The 18,677-nt window shown below is 55.1% G+C and overlaps 5 protein-coding genes across 5 annotated transcripts; 2 read left to right on the plus strand and 3 right to left on the minus strand.

Moving 5' to 3' along the window:
- Positions 1–5,028: 5,028 nt before the first annotated feature.
- BGZ61DRAFT_372105 (uncharacterized protein) lies at positions 5,029–5,688 on the minus strand (the record flags this gene model as incomplete). Its single annotated transcript, XM_046242154.1, has 1 exon — positions 5,029–5,688. The coding sequence occupies one exon, from the start codon at positions 5,686–5,688 to the stop codon at positions 5,029–5,031; it is 660 nt and encodes a 219-aa protein (XP_046094948.1).
- An 815-nt stretch (positions 5,689–6,503) lies between these two features.
- BGZ61DRAFT_176759 (uncharacterized protein) lies at positions 6,504–7,106 on the minus strand. Its single transcript, XM_046237641.1, has one exon. The coding sequence runs from the start codon at positions 6,990–6,992 to the stop codon at positions 6,666–6,668; it is 327 nt and encodes a 108-aa protein (XP_046094949.1). The 5' UTR covers positions 6,993–7,106; the 3' UTR covers positions 6,504–6,665.
- Positions 7,107–7,220: 114 nt separating this feature from the next.
- On the plus strand, positions 7,221–8,135 carry BGZ61DRAFT_372057 (uncharacterized protein; the record flags this gene model as incomplete). The annotated part of the gene is made up of 2 exons (XM_046242151.1): positions 7,221–7,579; positions 7,691–8,135. Coding segments are annotated over 2 exons (804 nt in total), but the record flags the coding sequence as incomplete, so codon positions are not given.
- Positions 8,136–14,564: 6,429 nt separating this feature from the next.
- Positions 14,565–16,265, minus strand: BGZ61DRAFT_176787 (Alpha/Beta hydrolase protein). The gene is made up of 3 exons (XM_046237642.1): positions 16,024–16,265; positions 15,767–15,961; positions 14,565–15,678 (listed from the first exon to the last, which is right to left on the minus strand). The coding sequence occupies exons 1-3, from the start codon at positions 16,036–16,038 to the stop codon at positions 14,803–14,805; spliced, it is 1,086 nt and encodes a 361-aa protein (XP_046094951.1). The 5' UTR covers positions 16,039–16,265; the 3' UTR covers positions 14,565–14,802.
- Positions 16,266–16,442: 177 nt separating this feature from the next.
- Positions 16,443–17,441, plus strand: BGZ61DRAFT_466273 (uncharacterized protein). The gene has a single exon (XM_046247662.1). The coding sequence runs from the start codon at positions 16,698–16,700 to the stop codon at positions 17,181–17,183; it is 486 nt and encodes a 161-aa protein (XP_046094952.1). The 5' UTR covers positions 16,443–16,697; the 3' UTR covers positions 17,184–17,441.
- Positions 17,442–18,677: the final 1,236 nt, after the last annotated feature.

The following is an 18,677-nucleotide window of genomic DNA, read 5'->3' on the forward strand; positions in this document are numbered from 1 at the left end:
TCTGGGTGCTAGTGCATTGAAGCATCTCTGTACGGTATGCCGTCCACTTTCGGCATCGGAAGAGGAAGTGTTCAACCGTCTCGCTCGCTTGTCCACAATCACACTGGTCCGATGATACCGCTTTGATGTGAAAGAGGTACGAGTTTAGTCTTGCCATGCCCGTTCTGAGTTGCGCCAGCACATTCGCTTCCTTCCATGATAGCTGGTCATAGAGTTGTTTCGTGTGTTTGCCTGGCAGTGCTGCGTCTATTCGCTTGGAGTGTCTTCCTACTTTTTCCGGCAGTGTCCTATTAGCGTCGACTTTCGATTGCGCAATTCTGAGCGTCGTCGACCGCATGCTAGAGCACTGTTTTTCGGGCATGGTTCCTTGCTGTGTTGCCTTCCGAGCCTCCTCCTTGGCATGCTTGAGAAGCTTGTTCTCGGCACTTGAGGGTAGCCACAGGACTTTCACAATGTTTCCATTATCCCGTAGTTCCTCAATCAAATCGTAAATACAGCGTATGTATTCTTGTCCAGATTGCTGACGGGGTTGCTTGAGTGAGAGCGCAGCAGCTTTGTTGCTCGTGATCAGTGCGACGCTGCGATATTTGAAGTATGGTAGGGCTCGCCTCAAAGATATTCCATCGCCGCAAGTTCTCCGCTGTACGGGTTCTGTTCTGTTCTCAGACCAAGGGTGAGCGAGAAGGTCTGGAGTTTCGGACCGCCTCGCATGGACAACGGAATCTGGATTGCTCCGCCAACACCTACTATGCCGTTCCGCGCGGAGCTGCTCACCGCGACGCGTATGGCCCAACCTGCTTCTGCCTCTCTCGCTGCTGTCCCATCGGTAGTAGCTTCCACTCGTTCTTCTCATGGCGCTAGCGTAAGTGGTTGAATAGTTTCCAGCTGTTCCATTGGGATATCAACTAGAGTCGTTGCTACCTGGTAGAGCGGTGACCGGTGAGATCTTCTGAACATTCGTATGCGAGATGTCATTCTGCGAAGAGGGTTGGTATCGGGCAAGGTGTGTATATTCGTTCACAACTTGATTGCCCTCTTCCAAAACCTTTGTTGTGCTGGAGCAATGTGGGCTTCTGCTTCTGCCACGCTCGTCGCCACGGTACTAAACGTCCCAACAATTGCCTGTGCTCCCGCTTTCTGAACCCTGTTGATCGGTCCTATAAGTCTGTCTTTGACACGATGCATCCACACATTGGAGGCATAGTCCACAACTGGGGCTACTGTAGCTGTGAATAATTGTCTTGCCGTTGCTGGCGACAAGCCCCTTAGCCTCTTCAGTGCCATTGCTGCCTTCAAACCCTTAGAAGCTGCCCTTGCAATATGTTCCTTGTACTTGAGCTCGGCGTCCATGACGACTCCCAGGATCTTGACATGGTCTTTTGGTTGAACCACCTGTCCCTTGATTGTGAAAGGTTTTGAGTCGGTTTTGTAGTTTCTCCGAGTGAAGTGTATGATAGCCGTCTTGTCCGCCTCAAACGTCGCGCCGCTTCTCCTCTCCCAATCCAACGCGTCTTCGATGATTGACTCGACGCCCTCGCGGTTGCTTTGTGCCGTTGGCCCTGTGACCCAGGCTGTGAAATCGTCCACGAATGCGATCGCTCCTCTGTTGCTGTCGATATGACGCTGTACCAAATCTGCGTTGAAGAAAAGGAACAAGATTGGAGAGAGCGGAGAGCCTTGGGGTAGGGCCTGCCTGTGGTAGGTCTCGGGTTTCTAATGACTCTCCATTGATTTGGATCATTGCCGTACGATTGGAGCAAAACGCCTCAACCCATTAGAGTAGTTTCTCCGGGATGCCACGTGCTTTCAGTCTCTGAAGCAGCCTCTCCTTACATACTCCATTGTAGGCTCCCTTGACATCAAAACTGACCAGGCTTACGATCCGTCGACCTCGCCAGGCAGCATAGATTTGCTCCTGCAGGAGTAGAAGAGCTTGCTCTGCTGATCGTTGTTTACGGGCTCCAAAGTGATTCGTCGGGAGCAAGCCGTATGTTTCCACCGCATGTGAGATACGTTCTGCGACTACCGATTCCAATACTTTGCCGAGAGTAGCTAGAAGTGAAATTGGTCGCCACACCTTTGCAATCGTGTGGTCCTCTTTGCCGGGCTTTTTTTAGCGGTATGATCTTTGCATGCCTCCATTGATTGGGTAATATTCCCTCATCTAAGGACGCTCGGAAGATGGCCATCACCTGATGTTTGACCACCGGCCACACCTGTTTCCACACAATCACCGGTAATCCATCTTCTCCAGGCGCCTTCCATGATTTTGCCGCGAAGAGTTGTCGTTCTACCTCCTCCATCGTGATGTCAGGCATAGACACAGGGGCTCTCTGAGGCCTGGGGCATTCGTCTTTGATGTCGGTCGGCAAGGGAGGGAAGAACTTGGACAGCAACTCTTCAGCTTGTTCTCTATGGTTGGTTGTGGTTGTTCCGTCCGCCCTGATTAGCTGCGGAACCTTGCCGAATGCCGTGTCATCGCCGGACTTCAGGTACTTAGCTGCCTCCCAGATGTTATCATTATCCGCCAGAAACTCGTTCCAATGCTTCTTCTTTTGTTGCCTGATGGCGTCATGATACTGCTTCGAGGCCCCTTTCGCTGTCTCTTCCAGTTCCATCCTCGCCCATCCTGCCCGTCTCGCGGACCGAGCGCGGTTCCTCCAGTACGGGTATATCCGACGAAGCTGCGTCAGATCTGCCGTCCACCACCGCTTAGCGTACGGCGAAGGCTTGGCTCTTGGCGTCAGGGAATGCACTGCCTCCATAACCACCGACATCAATTTGTCAGTCTTCTCCTGTACCGTGCCTTCCGACGGCATCGTCCCTAGCGCGCTTGCAATTCTTGCGTTGATTTCTTTGCAAGGCGCATTCTTTAGGAGAAGTCGATTCTGCTGTTTTGGCTGGGGAACCGAAATATCGAAGACCGTGTTAATCGCCTGATGATCCGAGCCGTGCTCCGTCCCGTGTATTGCGCATTTGACGGTCGAGGCCGTCAACTCCTCCGAAGCCAGGACCAAGTCGACTGTTGTTGCAAAGTCTCCACTACTCCACGTCTTCGTTCCTCTGGGGAGCAAGCTGGTGAGACCAAACTCGTTCATGAGGTCAATGATCCGATCCGCTTCGCCTTGTCTTACTAAAGAAATATCATCTCCTCCCCACAACTGGTCGTGCTGGTTGAAGTCTCCGACAACCATCACATCCACAAGCCTGCCAGCCTCTCCTCTTGTGTCCAAGATGACCTGGCGTAAGGTGTCGCAAGTGTCTCGTAAAGCCTGAGGATCCCCTCCCGGCACGTACGTTGATATCACCAGAACCGTCCGCTCCGGGAGACGTATGATGGCTGCCGTCATATCCGGCGTCTCTATCGGTATCTGCTCTGCTTCCATATCCTTGTTCACCCACAGCATGCTCCGTATCGGCCATCTGCCCTCCCTCCAAACTGTAGGGACCATTTTGATCCACCTGGGGTGTCCCATAGGGGCTGTCAGCAATTTGCCGTCGATTTTCCGTGCCTGTGGTTCCTGAATCGCTACAACTGCAAAGTCTTGGAGCTGCTTGTCGTTCATTAGGCTCTCGTGTACCATATCCTGTTTTCTCACATTCAGTTGGATTGCCTGAAACATTCTACACATGTCGAGTAGGGTAGAGTTTCGGGCAGCTTCGACTGAACGACTCATGGGGGCCACCACAGGGTACACACTTAGGTACCTGCGCCTGGCACTCACTATGATGATGGCCTTCGGCAGCACACCTTGCACAAACCCGATTCTTGCTGCACGAGAATGCCTTATGGCCGAGCTCCTGGCAGTTATAGCATTGCATTGGTCCGGTTCTGCGCTCGAAGGCGCTGGTGTATGCCGATTCGCCGGCTGCATGGAAGTAGCGTTCCTGTAGAAGTCTCATAGCATCCCTATTTTTAGTGAGATATACTACCATGGATCCATACGCCTTTGCGCAGTCCTTTCGGCTCAACCAGGCTATCTTTGCAATTTGGATTTCGTTCTCCTGGCCCAAGGCTTCCATTGCTCCAGGGAGGATCTTGCCTTCCTGGTCGAGAACGGCAGCACGGTTGATGTTGTCAACTTTGACTGGGTACAGTTGGTCTCGGAGGACTCTCGCACCTGGAGCCTTCTTGGCCTCGATGATCGCCTTGATCCTCTTCAGTTCTTCCTCGTTCCTACCGATGACCCTCAGGCGGTTGGTATTTCGTCCATCTCTGGTCACTGCAACGCATCGCCAACTAGGTTGGTCGCTAGACGTTCGCATTTCCTGTTCAATGGTCCTGCGAAGCACTGCTGGTGTGGTATCTCCGATATGATCCTCGGGCACCCTGGATGTGTCTACAGTGCAGAACACCGGTTCCGGGGTTGCCGATCGAACCGTGGATGGAGTTTGAGTGGTAATACTGACAGGTGTCATTCTGGCAGCATCCGCATATGTCTGGTTAGGCGATCGTGCTGCATGAGCATTGTTCATGATATCCAACTGTAGCCGGGTTTGTTCCAGCTCGCTGCAAACCTGGGTAAGCTGCTCACGGACTTGGGATAATTCTTGTGCCATCTGGGCCGTGGTCCTAGTGACTTCCTCAGCCATACGGTCGCGAAGCTTTGTAAACTCGAGCTGAAACTCGGCCTTCATGATTTCCATTCTCTTATTGAAGTCTTGTTCTAGTAGTTGTTCCAGACCCTGGATTGCCTCCGTCATGCTGCGAGCTGCCTTAGGCGTGGTCCTTTTCTTAGTTCTGGTGTGACTCAGAGCTCCCTCACTGCTCTCCTCTTCCTGCCATTCTATATCACCATTTTGCTGCTCGGATTCCAATGCCCTCGTCGTTCTGGTCCTTTTACGCAGGGGACGATGATATCCCCCGCCCGAAACATCCGGTTCGCCTTGTTGAGATCCGTTGTTTGACGGATCAATGGCTATTCCGATCCATTGGTGGCTGGGATGTGGATGTCTTCTTGTCAATAGCTTCCGCTGGTTAGCGCTAGTTTCTTCTTCTTCAATCAATACAATATGCTCATTTTAACACTATAGGCCAGACTGAGGACGCGGAGGGCGAGTTGATTCGTGTCTGGTGCGGCCAGCCACCTTGGCGGTGATGCTGAGCAAGTCTCCCGCTGCGGGGATCTTGACCTTTTCCCAACGCTTCGTGTTTTGCAGGAAGCAGGCGACCGAGAAGGGAACCGGAGCAGCTTTTGACGTGTCGTAGACGGACGTTTCGAGAGTGAAGCGGCGGGGTTCCGAGGGGTCAGGGGGATCGTCGGAGCGAGCCGACACGGAGCCGGTGATGGTCACCATCGGGCACCATTGTTCTGGCAAGTGGCGCCGATACTCGTCAAAGTCGGACGGGTCCCCCGGGTGTCTCGAGAGACTAGAGGAACTGAGGACCTGGACGCTACTGTCCAGGGTGCCATCGGCAGACGGGGTGGCGGAGAAGCAGCCGTCAGCATAGAAAAAGGTATTAGGGACGTAGAGGTTTCGTTTTTCTCGTGTCAGGTAGGCATGGATGCGGGTGCGGATAGGTTCGACATCGATACTGCAACTATAGAAGCCGTCCTCCTCGAAGATGTTGATCTCCGCCTGGATCTCGACGTAGTTGGCGGCGTTTTCCCGGCTCGGGTCGTCCTTGATGTTATCCACAAAGTCTCGCAAGTGGATAGTATTCGAGAATGTCGATTGCCGAGACATGTCGAATAGCGGTTGAAGGTTGACGGAATGTGTGGAAAAGGATCCGGAACTCGGAGGAGTGCGGACGGCTTGTATGGAGAGCAATCCCAAATCTTTGGTGTTGTGGCCTCGGCGGCTCGGCCGAGGAAATCTATATCTTCTCATGGATACTGGATGCCGAAAGGGCGTTTTGAGGCAGTAGTGGTCGAACACGGCAGATGTACGGCCAGATAGGTGGAAGGACAACTGCCGAGCCGGCCGTGATTGTTGACAGGTGTGGCCGAGACGGGGAGAAGGTAGGGAAAGGTCTGGGACGGGTGACACTGCGGGTGGAGCAAGTCGCGGGGGAGGCCGTGCGGGAGCTCGGCAGGACCTGGTGTTCGATGCGGGGCTGAAGCTAGCATTGACGATGGGGGCAGAGGGTGGTGATCGGTGGTCAAGATGGTGCCTGACATGAGGTGATGCTAGAAAGATTAAGGTTCGGCACGGGTGCACTGCGCTGCGGGGTGAAGGGGACCGAGGGCAAGTATGCGGAGGGGCCTCATTTGTATGACGAGAAGCAGTAGGCCGGCCATGTTCCGGTTGTATGGCAGGACACAGAGACATGCCGCGGTCGCCAGAGGGAATATATTCAAGTCGATATGGCCGGGCAGGTTGGAGTTCGCCAGGTTCCATCTTGGCATTTCAGCCGCTCATGATTCTCGGTCTGGGCCAGCGTAAAGGACCAGGGTCAGCTGTCGAGAGGGTGGGTGGTGCGGAGAGGTCACGGCCAAGGTAGCAGGACTATTTCTCCGGGACTCTGCGTCGTGTTTTGTCCAGCGCGGCAGAAACACAGAGATAGGAGGGCTAGTAAAAGCGAGTCGTTATGGAGAGGGAGAGTCTAGCCGACTTGTTCCGTCGCCTGGACGCGCGCAATCGCGAGAACGTGGCGCTTGCCGGTTTGGGAATCCGCACATCAGCAGACATCTTCGAGGCTGCACAGAGACAATACGAGGAGGCTAGGGAAGAGAGGAACCCAACGCGCAGGGGAACGGCTGACGCTTCGGCGCTAGCAGGTCTGGGCATCCGGACGTCGGCTGACATATTTGAGGCGTCGCAGAGGGAGTACGAACAGGAGAGGCGTGACGGGACTTCTCGCCGGAAACGGAGCCGGAAGCCGAGGGCTTCGGCGCTAGCAGGTCTGGGAATCCGGACGTCGGCGGAAATGGTGGAGTCTGCACGGCGAGGCCGCACGGTGGCCAGGGCAGAGGGAAGCACAGCGCGACGAGGGACGTCGGACGCTTCGGCGCTAGCATCCGTAGGGATCCGCCAATTAGCAGAAACATTAGAGGACGCGAGAGGAGCTCCTGGGCCGGGTGGAGAGAAACAGGTCGCAGAGAGGCACGGTCGATGCGTCGGTGCTGGAGAGTCTGGGCGTCCGGACGTCGGCTGACATTTTCGAGGCGACTCGGAGCGAGTACGAACAGGCGAGGCGAAAGGAGGCGCCTCGCCGGCAGCGGGGTCAGAAGCCGCAAGTGGCGACGTCCGGCGAAGCCGCCGCCGAGATCGAGCGCATGGCTGAGGGCCGTGCTCCTCCTGCGGGGCCGAGCCGTCTACCGGGACGGAAAAGAGTGGGTCTTGGCAATATTGATCAGCCGGCGCCAAAGCGCACGAGGACCGTGACCCGACGAGAGAGGAACGAGGAAGAACAGGCGCAGGATCTCGCTAGCGTTCTGCGAGCCCTCGATGAGGAGTTCGTCGAGAAGGACCGACTGTCTGACAGACAAGAATGGTGTGCACCTGTTCCCCAAGAAAGGAAGGTCAAGACGGTTGTGGCCTTCTACAAGGCGTTCCATGACACAAGGACGTTGCCGATCCTCACGTGTATTTTCTGCTACCGCAAATATAGCAGGGCAGAGCTGGAGGATGTTGAGTGGGAATGGTGGATGGCAAGTCCTATTGAGAAGCGTGACGGCTCGCCCTTCAAATGCGTCCGGTGCTTCCCTGTGGGGGAGAGGATTAGCGGGTGTGCCGACTGCGTGAGACACCTCGGGCGAGGAGCCTTGTCTCCAGCAGCGCAGCTGCACACCCGACTGGGATGCGAGCACATGTTTCCCGACGAGCTGAAGGGCCTCACGCCGGTCGAGGAGAAGCTCATCGCGCTCAACTCGTGCTACGGCTTCATCACCAAGTACAGCATCGCAGACGGACATCGGCAGAACTCCAGATATCCAAGGAACGTCAAGGGGCACATCACGGTATTCCCCAACAACGTACAGGAGCTCGTGACGAAAGTGCTGCCGCATCCGCTGCTGAAGGTCATGGACGAGATCCATGTGTCATGGCAGGGGCCGGAGAAGCCAGAGCCAAGCGATCTGGCCGTGCTCCTCTCGGTCCGTCGCCGTGTTGTGGAGAATGCGCTGATGTGGCTGAAGGGAAACAACCCTCTGTATGCCGACATCAACATTGACACGGCGGAACTGGATAGCTGGGAGACCCCGTCGCATGGCGTGCCGTCCCAGGTCTACGGTCGATTGGAACGGAACGAGCCTTCGGCAAGAGAAAAAACGCAAACGGCGCACATCGTCCCGCCGACCGAACGTGGGCTTGACGATCCGGGCACGGTAGACATCCGAGAAATCATGGCATCCCTGGCCGAGGACCGGAGCAGCTCTGGGGACGCAGCCAGGAATGATGCGGCTTCCATGGAAGAAACTGGAGGTGGGCCTGATAACAACCGCGATAGCGTGCACGAGATCGGATCGTCCGGCATGTTCGGCCTGGATTGCCGGCCAGACATCGCGGACGTGGAAAAGTTGCGGTATCTTGTGGATTCCATAGGCGGAACCGTTACCGGAGAGGAGACGTGCGGAGCCGCCTGGAGAGGGTCGGCCGAGGTGCGGCACGGGTGCGCGGCTGAGCCGTATATCGTTGTCTCCCGGGGCCAGGACTTTGCGGATTCCTTTGACACGTGGTTTTTGGCAAAAGCATTCCCTACTCTGTTTCCGCTGGGTAAGGACGGTCCTCGGCAGGCCGAGGAATGCGTCATGGGTGCGGAAGGGGAGGCATTTCGTGCTGTCGACGGGGAAGTCGCTGCGCAACAGTTGGTGTCGTCCCGGAACATGAGTCTGGAGGCATGGGCTAAACTGGTTCTCCAGCGCCACGGCGGCCGCTTTGCAGCGCACCCCGTGCTTGCGTTTCTTGTCTTCAATATGGGGGTCCGGTCCAGAAATCGTCGCGTGAGCATGGCCAGCGTGAGGAAGAGCGATTTCCCGGAGGTAGAGCGCACCGTCCAAGCGCTGACGGCGGCGAGACTTGAAAGGGCGAGGGTCGAACTGGAGGCCTTCGGGAAGACCACAGATCAAAGGTGTCAATCGACTACTCAGAAGCCTGTCGCTGTACGGCTACCGTCAGCCAATGTCGAGGGAGAGCCGATTGGCCATGCGGCGGAAGATCAAGTCCCTCATAATCCGGTACGGCATCCCCGCGATATGGTTCACACTCAACCCGAACGACATTACGAACCCGATCAAGCTTAAGCTCGCCGCATACCGCACACGCGAGACGGGCGAAGCCGAGGAATTCCTGAGAAGTCTCGATCAGGTGTACAAAAGGGTCCGACTCGCGATATCGGACCCCCTGAGCTCTGCCATCTTCTTCCACCGGGAGATCTCCATGTTCTTCAAACACTACGTGAGGATCGGGGAGGACTCGGTGTTTGGCCGTGTCAGCCAGTACTACGGGGCGGTAGAGACGAACGAGAGGGGTGCGCTCCACCTCCACGGCCTCCTCTGGCTCCAGGGAAACATGCACCTGAGCTCCCTCATGAGCGATGTTGGGAGGGAGGATCAAGCTGCATACCGGGAACGGGTGATCGAGTACATAGACAGTGTCTTTACCGAGGTGGGTTCGCCCAACGACCGGGGCAGGCTATCGATGAGTACGTTCTGACACGTGCAGTAGGACCTCGACGCAGAGGCATCTGCGGGAGTGCGGGCGGGCAGGTCGGTAACCGGCGAGATATCGTCGTTGCTGGACAACGCGGCCCAGTTCGCCGCATCATTCGAGGAGGAAGCGAACTTCTGCGCCGGCGCCACCCATGCGTGAAATATGCTATGGGGAGACAGAAGAGGCAGAATCCCTGCAGGTTCGGGGCGCCTTGGCAACTGGTCGAGAAGACCTGCTTCACGGAGGACCGGCTGCTGCGAATTCAGCGCGGCCACAGCTGTTGAATCGCTGGAACAAGGCGATGGCGGTGGGGTTGCGACACAACCACGACATATCCTTCATCGTGACGAGATGCAAGGGCCTGGCTCTCGTCTATTACGTGACCAACTATGCCACCAAGGTAGAGGATCCGGTGTGGAAGCGCGTGGTGGCAGCCAAGGAACTGTTTCGGCTCCTGGGCGACGGGACGACGAGGGATCAGCCGAATGACGAGCCGCGCTCGACCGAGAGTGACGGCCGGGGGAACCGAACGCGGCAGTTCCTCCTGCGCGTGGCCAACAGGATCTTCACGGAGCGGGCGTTGTCGCAGGTTGAGGTGGTGGCCCATTTTCAGGGGTATGGCACAGAGTTCACAAGCAGCAACGCCTGGACGTTTCTGAACGTGTGCACCCTGTACTGGCATACATTTAGGCGCTGGCCCCTCCTGCGGCGTGCAGCCGGCGGGGAGGACCTGGAGGAGCCAGTCGAAGAGACGGTCCTGCTGGGGGAAGGTGGACAGAGGATCTCCTTGTTGCAGGCGTACCCATACCGCGGCAAGCTTCTGGAAAGCGTGGCTCTGTGCGACTACATGTCGGTGGTCAGGCTGAAGCGGAAAGGGCAAGGTGTTGCTTGGGGAGAGGTGGAACTCGACAGCTCCTGGCCGCTGTCGAGGTTGTGGGTTCAGGCGCTGCGGCGGCCAGGGCAGCATGCAACCATCTGCTTCGACGGGTATCTGAGCATGGATTTCACCGAGGACGACTCTTACCACAGAAGGTACGTGAGACCCGCCACACAGCGGCCCTGGTGGCTTGTGCAGGCAAAACACAGAAGAATGAAATGGTGAGAAGAGTGCAGAGCAGAGCTGAGAGCTAACGAAGGGTGTCGCTAGCTTCAGAGCAGCAGTGCAACATCTTGCCCTCTTTGTCCCATGGCAGGCATTCCTGCGTGAAACGTCCGGCGACATCAACGGCATCTGGGACAGACAAAAGATGCGTCTTCCCAAGCGCATCTTGTGGCTAGTGGATAACATCCAACTACTGCGGCGGTCGGCCGAGGACGTCGCGCAGGACGCCAAACAATGGGCGGCATTGTCCGGGGAGCTCGAACCCGCCGCCGACGCGGCGGAATCTAGCAGTGCCGTAAGGAACGACGCACAGAGCGTAGCATATCGGTCGGATAGCGTCGGGACCGCGACACGTCTTGTAGACGTATTGAGAAACGCGGTATCTGCGAAGGAGATCACGGCCGGTTCGAAGGAGATCTCCGCAATGCTAGAGCAAATGTACCGGTTCCAAGCGGCCGCTCTCGGTTAAACGGAGGATCTCCACGGTGCGGTCCTCGCCGAGGACGCGACAAGGATCGTCAGCATCCTAGGAGGGACAGTCTCGGGAGTGGAAACCCCAGGTCAGGAGCAGCTAAGATCCATCAAGGCGCAGCAGACCGGTCTCTCCCGCGAGCGAGAGAAGGCGATTCAGGGAATGCAGAGCGGGTCAGGCGATGGAGTGGCGGTCCACGGAGCCACGGTGCAGAGCAGGTTTGACAGCCCCGGTCAACAGGACGACCCTTTTGTGGAAGCCGATTGCACATGTCAATCCCCGGGCACGGAGCCGTCAACGAGAATCCGGTTCGGCCCGTCCACATCGTTCTGCGAAGTGGGGAGGCAGGTGGCCGAGTCCCTGACGCTCAACCGAAGACAGAGGATTGCCCTCTGGCTGATCTGCCGCCAACTTGACCAAGTACGGCACGACGAGAGCGGCACCCCACAGCTCTGCCTGTTCGTTGGAGGCGAAGGCGGCACCGGAAAGTCGCGCGTCATCGCGGCCGTCGCCGAGTTGTTCGCCCGTACGGAACAATCCCATCGCCTCCTGGTGACGGCAACCTCCGGCACAGCGGCGGCGAACATCAACGGAATCACCATCCATTCCGCTTGCAAGTTTTCCAAAGACACGTCCCCCAGAGCCAGCCGGGCCGGAGACCCAGACGGCTTCACATCGTCTGGCTCAGCAGGCCTCCGGATTGACGGGCAGACCAAGATGGACTGGCAGAAGTAGTACGTCCTGATCATAGACGAGGTCAGCATGCTGGGTGTGCGGACACTCTACGCCGTCAACGAACAGCTCCGCAGGCTCCGGGAGTCCAGCCGAGACTTCGGCGGCATCCCGGTGGTCGTCTTTTGCGGGGACTTCCATCAGGTCCGTCCCGTGCAGGAGAGATCGATTCTCCTCCCCAGCTCGATTGTTCCGTGGGAGGGAGATCATGGCTTCGGTCCGGAGCAGCGGCGACAACACGACGTGGCTCACGCCCTGTGGGGGAAGTTCACCACGGTGGTAATGCTAAACGAGCAAGTCCGTGCCGCGCAAGATCCACGACTACGCGGCCTGCTGACGCGCATTCGACAAGGAGTGCAGGACCAGTCGGACGTGGAGTACCTGAACAACACCTGCTACCAGGAAGGCAGGCGGATCCCATGGGAGTCGGGAATCACGGTGGTCACGCCGCTCAATAGGAACCGCTGGAACCTGAACATGGAGGCGACGATTGCTTTCCAGAGGCAATGGCAGGCCCCGCTCCGCATCTTTGTTTCTGAGCACAAGTGGAAAGATGGCGAGCCAACGGAGGAGGAAGCCTTGATGATGTTGGGCCACGGCGATGACAGCGCAATCCCGGTGCCTGCCGTCTTCATGTTCGTTCCCGGCATGCCCGTCGTCGTGAACCACAACACCCACCAAGGTCTGAAGCTGGTCAACGGCGCCCCCTATATGGCGATGGATGTCGTCCCCGACAGGGGGCGCCCGGGTCATCGGATCAATAGCAATACCGTACTCCGCTTCGGTCCGCCGGCGGGGATCGTGCTGGCGTCGGAGACGACGAGGGACTTCCGCTTCGTGGGCATGCCGCCCGGCACTATCCTCCTAACGCCTATCAGCACCAAAATAGAGTGCCAGAGAAAGCGGCCATGGCAACAGCACGACGTCTCCCGCAGGGGGCTGCCATGCGCAGCCGCGTTTGCGTGTACCGATTACAAGGTGCAGGCAAGGACCCTAGATCGGGTCGCCCTGGACCTGCGGGGGACGAGGACGACCAATATTGGCGGCCAGGCGGTTCCGAGTACATGCGACCCATACAGCCTGTACGTGCAGCTGTCGCGGTGCAGGTCGCTGGACGGCATCATGCTCCTGACCAAGGCTGGATGGATGGATTTTATTTCGCCCGGGGGGACACACCCCAGAGGGCCTTTGCGCTAAGCTATTTTCGTTTCGTACGGTTCTTCCATAATCACCCGAAGCCCCACAATTTCACTTTACTGACTGTTCCAATCTGATGTATATGCAGTGACAGGCCTGCTTGAAGGCCAATTTCTCCAAGTATTCAGCATCCTATCCTCAGCAGCTGAAGCACGGTCTGCCAAAATGAGACTGTATGATGTTAGTAGGATTCAATCTGAATAGTTAGTGTGCCTGAGGCTTCTGGTCCATGTCAAGCCTCCCCGTTGCAATGGCAAATTTGATCGTCGCCCGTACTGCCCGCATGTCTGGCGCCCATTTGTCACCGTCAGACGCCGCCTTTCCTCCCAGGAAGTATGATAGGTTTCCCATCTTTGTCTGTGAGCATCGCAGCATGCCTTCTCGTTGCGCGGTCCATTTTGTGCAGCGGAATAGGAAGTGTTCCACTGTCTCTGATGCTTGCCCGCATTCGCAAGTGTCCGATTCCATTGCTCCTATCTTGCACAGAAAGCTGTTAAGTCTCGCCATTCCGGTGCGGAGCTGCGACAGTACGTCTGCTTCCTTCCTCTTCAGCGGGTCATATAGAGTACGGGTATGCTTGCCTGGCAGTGCCGTGTCTATCTGCTTCGAGTATTTCCCGACTCTTTCTGGTAGTGTTCTTGTTTGCCGCTGCTTGGTTATCGCTAGTCTGATCCTTGTGGATCTTGCTAGATGTGGTGGCACGTCTGGTCTGCATTCTCCTTCTGTGGCCTTCCGCGCTGCTGCTTTGGCTTTTGTTCCCAGCGCGAAATCCTCTTCTCCTGTTGGAACCCACAACATCCGGAGAGAGTGGCCCTCGTCTTCGAGACGCTTGATATGGTCGTATATTTGCCGTATGATCTGTTGGCCGGATTGTTGTCGTGGCCGCCGTATGACTTCTAGTGCGGCGCGGGCGCGGGTTGCCTGAGGATTCTGTCAAGGTGCTTACACTGACTAATCGACAATTTTCGCGCCTCCGGAGTATCACTTTTTTCCATATCCATTAGTAGCCACATCAAAGCACATTATATTTGTCTTCAATTTCACTGGGCTGTGCATAAAGGTATGCTCTATATAGAAATCAATTTTTGTGACACCCGTATGCCTGTGTCTTGTGGAAAACTCTGATATGCGGTGGACCAAGACTTTGGCGCAATCACCGATCCTGCCACTCTTCTGCCGAATAGCCCACGAAGCGAAGAGGAAACATGGTCAAAAATCAGTGAAGTGCTATCGAGCATTGTATAACGCTTCCTTCGGTCAGAGTTTGCATGTCTATCGTGTTGTAAGGCACGCGTTGTGTCCATCTTGAGTCAGGCCCAAAATCATTGACACGGCACTCAGACCATTTGCTCGAGGACGTCAGGTGACCTTTACCGATTAGGTATAGTCCCGTCCGTTGCCTTTGCACGAGCAAAATGGTCTGAGCTTGCTGAGGTAAGGCGCGGGAGCGTGACTGGTAGAGAGCGAAAAAGTCACGCTGCAAGTCACGCGCGAAGTCACGCCTCAGATCACGTGAATTTTGTGTCAGTGGGTTTTGGCTGAGCCCCTCTTTTTTCCCCGCGCCCGTCCTCTAAGACCCTTTCGTTCCTCAAGGCACAAATTGATGCAGTTACCGAGAGCCGGCGGTCTAGGCTAAAACTAACTCATAGAACGTGTGACTTGCAAAGGGGGGGGAATTTGACCAGAACTCGTTTGCTCGCTCGCTTTACACCCGCCGACCCAACTTCTCCCCAACCGCAAACCTTTCCTCCAGCAGCCCATTAATCCATGCCCACCGCTCGCCAATCAGCCCATGCCCTAGCCCCTCCGCCATGATCCCCACCGACGGCTCGATATACTCGATCAGCTTTTGCCCGTGCGGCGCTGGGATAACGTGATCCTCCGTCCCATGCACAACTAGTATCCGCTCCCGCCCCACCCGATCCGCCATCTCCTTCAGCTGCGCTCTCGTCTTTCGATGGAACCCCACCGCTACCACCTGCAGCATAAGCCCAGCCTTGCCGAACCGTTCCTGATCTTGGCGCTTGACTAGTTCCTGTGCCGAGAACCGCTGAAAATTCGTGTCGAATTTACCATAGGCCCCGTTCGGCGGTAGCATACACTTCGGTGTTGCCGCTGCCGGCAGGTGTACGTCGTCCGGAGCGGAAAGCCAGGAGGAAGTAAAGTTCTGGCCTGCCGTGTCCACGATAATACGGTCGATGCTCCTAGGAAGAATCATTGATATGCGGCCCATCATGTTCTCGCTCAACATCGACGTATTTATAAGCTGCGCGGAAGTGGATATGAGATTTAGGGTGCTAATACGGTCGGGAACCATGCAGGCGAGCTCTTGCGCGATCATACCGCCGAGACTAAGTCCCACGACGTGGAGCTGTCGCGAACCGGACCATCCTAAGTATTCGAGAACCTTGAGCAGGTCTTTGGCCATCTCGGACGTCGACGACCGCACCAAACGCTTGTCAGAGTCGCCCATGCCGCGGGTATCCGTCAGAAGGACGGAGTACTTGTCCCCATGCTCATGCCCAAAGTACAGGGTTTGTGGCTGCCACATGCTTTTTAAACTGCCGGTCCCGTTTATGAACTGAGGGTGTTAGCTGCAGTAAACTTGGGAATGAGTTTGTTCAAGAGGAAGCCAAGCACTCAGTATCAGTAGAAAGGGAGAAACTCGCTTCTGTCACGAGAAACGGATATCCACTCACAAGAACATTGATCTCGCCCTCGCCATGAACCTCCCAACTAATTTTCTGAGGCCTGGTTCCTCCCCCCGCCACGGGAAGCAATCCGCTCTGATGAGGCTCCAGCTTCCATATTGCGCCTAGGTATGATGGATGATTGAGAATTTCTTCCGTTGTTGAAATTTGTCCCTGGAAGATACATTTGTTAGCCTTTTCCTATTTGCTATGTTTCATATCTAATTAGTTCGTACATCTTGCTTCTCCATGTATGTCTTCAGGCAATCTTTTTGGATAATGCTGGTGCTTTAAATATAATTGAAGAACGGAGGTCAACCAGGGCTAGAAATACTCTAGCAGGAAACGTGAGCAATATAGCAACGGCGACAACACGCAGATGGTTATAACGAGCAAGATTCACTACGAAGGCCGGGCTCCTGACAATCTCCAGGCACTTGCAGGAGCCGTCTCGCGGGTAAATGGAGATTAGTTCTGTCTCAGCTTAGTCATGTCGAGATCCAGGTCGTCGGTGAAATAGCTGTGGGCTCATCCTGTTGTCAAAGGTGGCATCACCCCCACAGGTGTTTTCCAGGTGAAACGTACGATCAGGTCGCCGACCCCGGCTTTCACCGCCATACCCCGCACGATGGGTTAATACAGTATGTGCCTGTTGAGAACAGACAAATAGGCCCTAATTCCACTACCGGGAGACGCCGCACTTGCTGACCAGTTCAAAAAGTCTAAATGTCGCCACCAGCAATCTGCCGTGTTGAACGTCCTCACATGATATCAAAAAGATCAGCCCACCGTCACCTGATCAAATTATATATCCCAACCTATATCTGGGTACGCACTCTTGACAGGCCATACACGGTCGTTGTGCCATATTTTGCAGAGAAATGCTGGACAAGCAACACCATCTCAAACTATGGCGCCAAAAACCAACACTACAACCGCCAAAACCCCCCCCGATCTTCCTCACACAACCGTAATCCGCCTCGCATTCACATATTTCGGCGTTGTCTTTTCCACCGGCTTCCTCTTCGGCACCCTCCGCCAACTCTACATCATCCCCACGTACCATCTCCCCTCATCCAACACCGAAATCATTGAGGCACCACTCATGTTCATCGCTGTTATTGTTTGGGCGAATTGGCTAGTCAACCACTACAAGATCCCCGCCAGGGCAACTGTGAGACTGGCAGTTGGACTACTGGGCCTGGGAGTTATGGCTTGTGTGGAATTCATGGGGAGTAGATTTGTAGGAGAGCGGGGTCCTGTAGAGGAAGGTGAGGAGGAGGAATGGGCTGGGGTAGCTAGAGCGCTGTATTTGTTTGACTTGATGGTGTTTGGGATCATGCCTTGGATTCTGATGTTGATGGAAAAGGGGCGGGGGAAGCAGAAGGCAGAGTAACTGGCTTGCAGAGGAAATTCGATAACAATTTGATCTGTAGACCCCATCATCCACTTGAGCTCAAAATCCTTGATAAATAGAGTGACAAGAATAACTCGTCCCTTCCATTATAGTCTGCAGTTCTGTAAAGACCTCATCGTCTGTCAATGCATCAATGCGTGTCAACACTTCTTTTGGCGAACGAGAGAAGGTCCGGTGAGTGATGCGAATATACCGCGGAGGTCACATAAAGTGAGGTTGTCATGTAGATGTAGAAAGATGGATGACGAGCTAAGACTACAGTTGAGGACGGGAGCATAAGGTCTCCTTCCTCACGTGATGTTACATATAACGCCAGTCTTAAGCACCAGGCCCAAGACTGGTTTTTCACGTATCAGTGAGACAGTGGTAGATTGATCATATTGCTGGGAATGAGTGGAACAGAGGTCCTGTAAGAAGTCAAGTCATTCGGAGCGAAAAAAGGTGAACAGGTGAGATGAACGATGTGAACGGCCTCTAGTAGCTGGATTCCAGCTATCTAGTCCAGGATGCTATTTACATCAAAGATGAAGAAAGAAAGAAGTTCCCAAGTGCCCCTGAGCTGTGGAACGATTTCTCGTCCCTGGCGCGCACGAGCCTAGTACGTCTTGCGGCACAGCCGCAAGGATATGGGCCCTGGCCCGTGACAAACGAGGAGATAGCGAAGGCTTTATTTTCTCGCTCCTCAATAAATAACAACAAAACACCCTTTCCAACACCCCTCAGCAATCCTGATAAGAATATACACGTGTCTTTACTTGATATCAACCATTTAACAAGCCAAGCCAAGCTCAGTTACAAGAAAACGAAACTAAAATTATGACTCTCCGAGCGAACGGTCTCTCACCGGTCTCCACTAGGAAGAGCTGGTATCAAATATAACCTTCCAAATCAAATTTGTAACTTTTTCCTCCTCTTCCCCTGGTGCAAACAAATTGTACCCACAATCCCAACAGCTCCCATGCTTCAGCAATCCATCATGACCCTCAAAAGTCTAGTCAAGGCTCCTGAGCAGCTAGTAACGCTCATAATCCAAGGATGCGAATGTCACGGGCCAGGGCCCATATCCTTGCGGCTGTGCCGCAAGAGGTACTAGGCTCGTGCACACCAGGGACGAGAAATCGTTCCACAGCTCAGGGGCACTTGGGAACTTCTTTCTTTCTTCTTCATCTTTGATGTAAATAGCATCCTGGGCTAGATAGCTGGAATCCAGCTACTAGAGGCCGTTCACAGCGAACCACTCAACGTACTTCAATATATTGAATGGATTGATGATCAACGTCAATTCAACTCAATCAATATCGATATTTGATTATGTAATACGTCAATCCATTTTGATATTCTGTTGATTGAATGGGTTGAATTCGTTGACTTGTTGATTTAGGGTAACTTAGCGGATTCTACACCCCGTGATATGCCTTGTATACGAAGCCATCGGGTCAGTTGAAATTACCCTTTTGAGTTTCGCAGTCATTG

The sequence above is a fragment of the Ilyonectria robusta genome, assembly GCF_021365365.1.
Source record: "Ilyonectria robusta strain PMI_751 chromosome Unknown BGZ61scaffold_49, whole genome shotgun sequence".
NCBI classification, from domain to species: Eukaryota; Fungi; Ascomycota; class Sordariomycetes; order Hypocreales; family Nectriaceae; genus Ilyonectria; species Ilyonectria robusta.